The 1308-nt window shown below is 40.1% G+C and overlaps 1 protein-coding gene across 1 annotated transcript; it reads right to left on the bottom strand.

Annotated features, from left to right (window-relative positions):
• Window positions 1–3: 3 nt before the first annotated feature.
• LOC111385419 (myosin heavy chain, striated muscle-like) lies at window positions 4–1296 on the bottom strand (the record flags this gene model as incomplete). The annotated part of the gene is made up of 1 exon (XM_023009803.1): window positions 4–1296. A coding segment is annotated over exon 1 (1185 nt), but the record flags the coding sequence as incomplete, so codon positions are not given.
• Between the last annotated feature and the right edge of the window lie 12 nt (window positions 1297–1308).

Raw genomic sequence — 1308 nt, 5'->3', positions numbered from 1 at the left:
GTGTGGGTCGAATAGAGGAGAAAATGCTGCCGGCCCTTTCCTAAACTTAGGCTGGTTGTACTTGGAAAGAAAGTCAGTTTTCTCTGACTGGAGTTTTCCAATGTCCAATAGCCTTGTTGCTCTTGAGTGTGCCCCTTTGCCACCTGAATCATGTATATCCAACTTCGAATTTACATGCTTAGATAACATATTTCTTAAGGAATCTCTTTCATGCCTTGACTCAGAAACTGCCTTCCACCTTTCTGTTTCTAGCTCAAGTTGCTTTCTTCCGGATTTCGACAATTTTACTTCGTGTAAAAGTATTTGTTTCTCTGCTGTATCCAATTTGGATTTCCTGAGCATAGCTGACAAAATCTGGTCTTTCTGTTCCAATTCCTTTTGCATTTTCACAAGCTCCAAAGATAACTTTTGAGTCATCAAAATATACTGCTCCTTCTGCTCGAGTACTGAATCAAGCTCTTGTTTTGCTGCTACAACTTGCCTAAGAGCCCGTCCCATCTCTGCTTCAAGCTGTCGCTGGTTTGATACAAGCTCGATGAATGCAGTCTTGTGCTTTGAGATCTCATTTGTGTGCCGTTGAGCTTCCCGCTTGGCAGTTTCTCTCAATTCCCCCATCAGGTTTTCAGCCTTCTTCAGTTTTTCCTCTAATTCCCTTCTCCTAATCTCCTCTTCCTCAACAGAATTATCCTTCGACTGCATCAAAACTTTGTTCTCTTGCAATTTTCCATTTAATTCAGAAATAGTTTTATCCATCTTCGTCTCAAGTACTCTCAATTCATTCACAAGAGAACCAATTTGCTGTCTAAGTTTCCTTCTCTCATTGAACCAAGTCTGTTCTTGGGCTGCAAATATGCTGACAACTTTCTCATTAGCTTTTGCATCTTCACTTCGTATTTTCTTTAATTCTTCGATCTCTTTTTCAGCATTCTTGAGTTTGTGGAAAAGCTTGGACTTCCCGGACTCGACTTCTTTTCTCTGAACTCTCCATACAAGAAGTCCCAGAAGGTGAGCACTTCCTTGAAGTATCCCATTTCTTATTTCTGACCATTTATCATCACATATATCAGGCTCTGGCAAGAGTCTGAGCACGAAGAATGCACAAGAAACGCCAAAAAACATCGGATACAAGCTATCATTATTCTCCTCAGATATAACAAAGAACGAATCTGAGACCTCCTTTTCATCCATTACTCAATTATAGACCACTGACAACATCACAGAGAAATTATTCGACAATTAGCACCAATTCAACTGCAATTAAAATATGTAAAAAATGCACAAGAAACGCCAAAAAGACACAGCCGACGA

Source organism: Olea europaea, unplaced genomic scaffold (assembly GCF_002742605.1).
Source record: "Olea europaea var. sylvestris unplaced genomic scaffold, O_europaea_v1 scaffold31586, whole genome shotgun sequence".
Taxonomy (NCBI): domain Eukaryota; kingdom Viridiplantae; phylum Streptophyta; class Magnoliopsida; order Lamiales; family Oleaceae; genus Olea; species Olea europaea.
The sequence above is the reverse complement of the archived record's forward strand: the minus strand, read 5'-3'. Positions and strand labels throughout refer to the sequence as shown.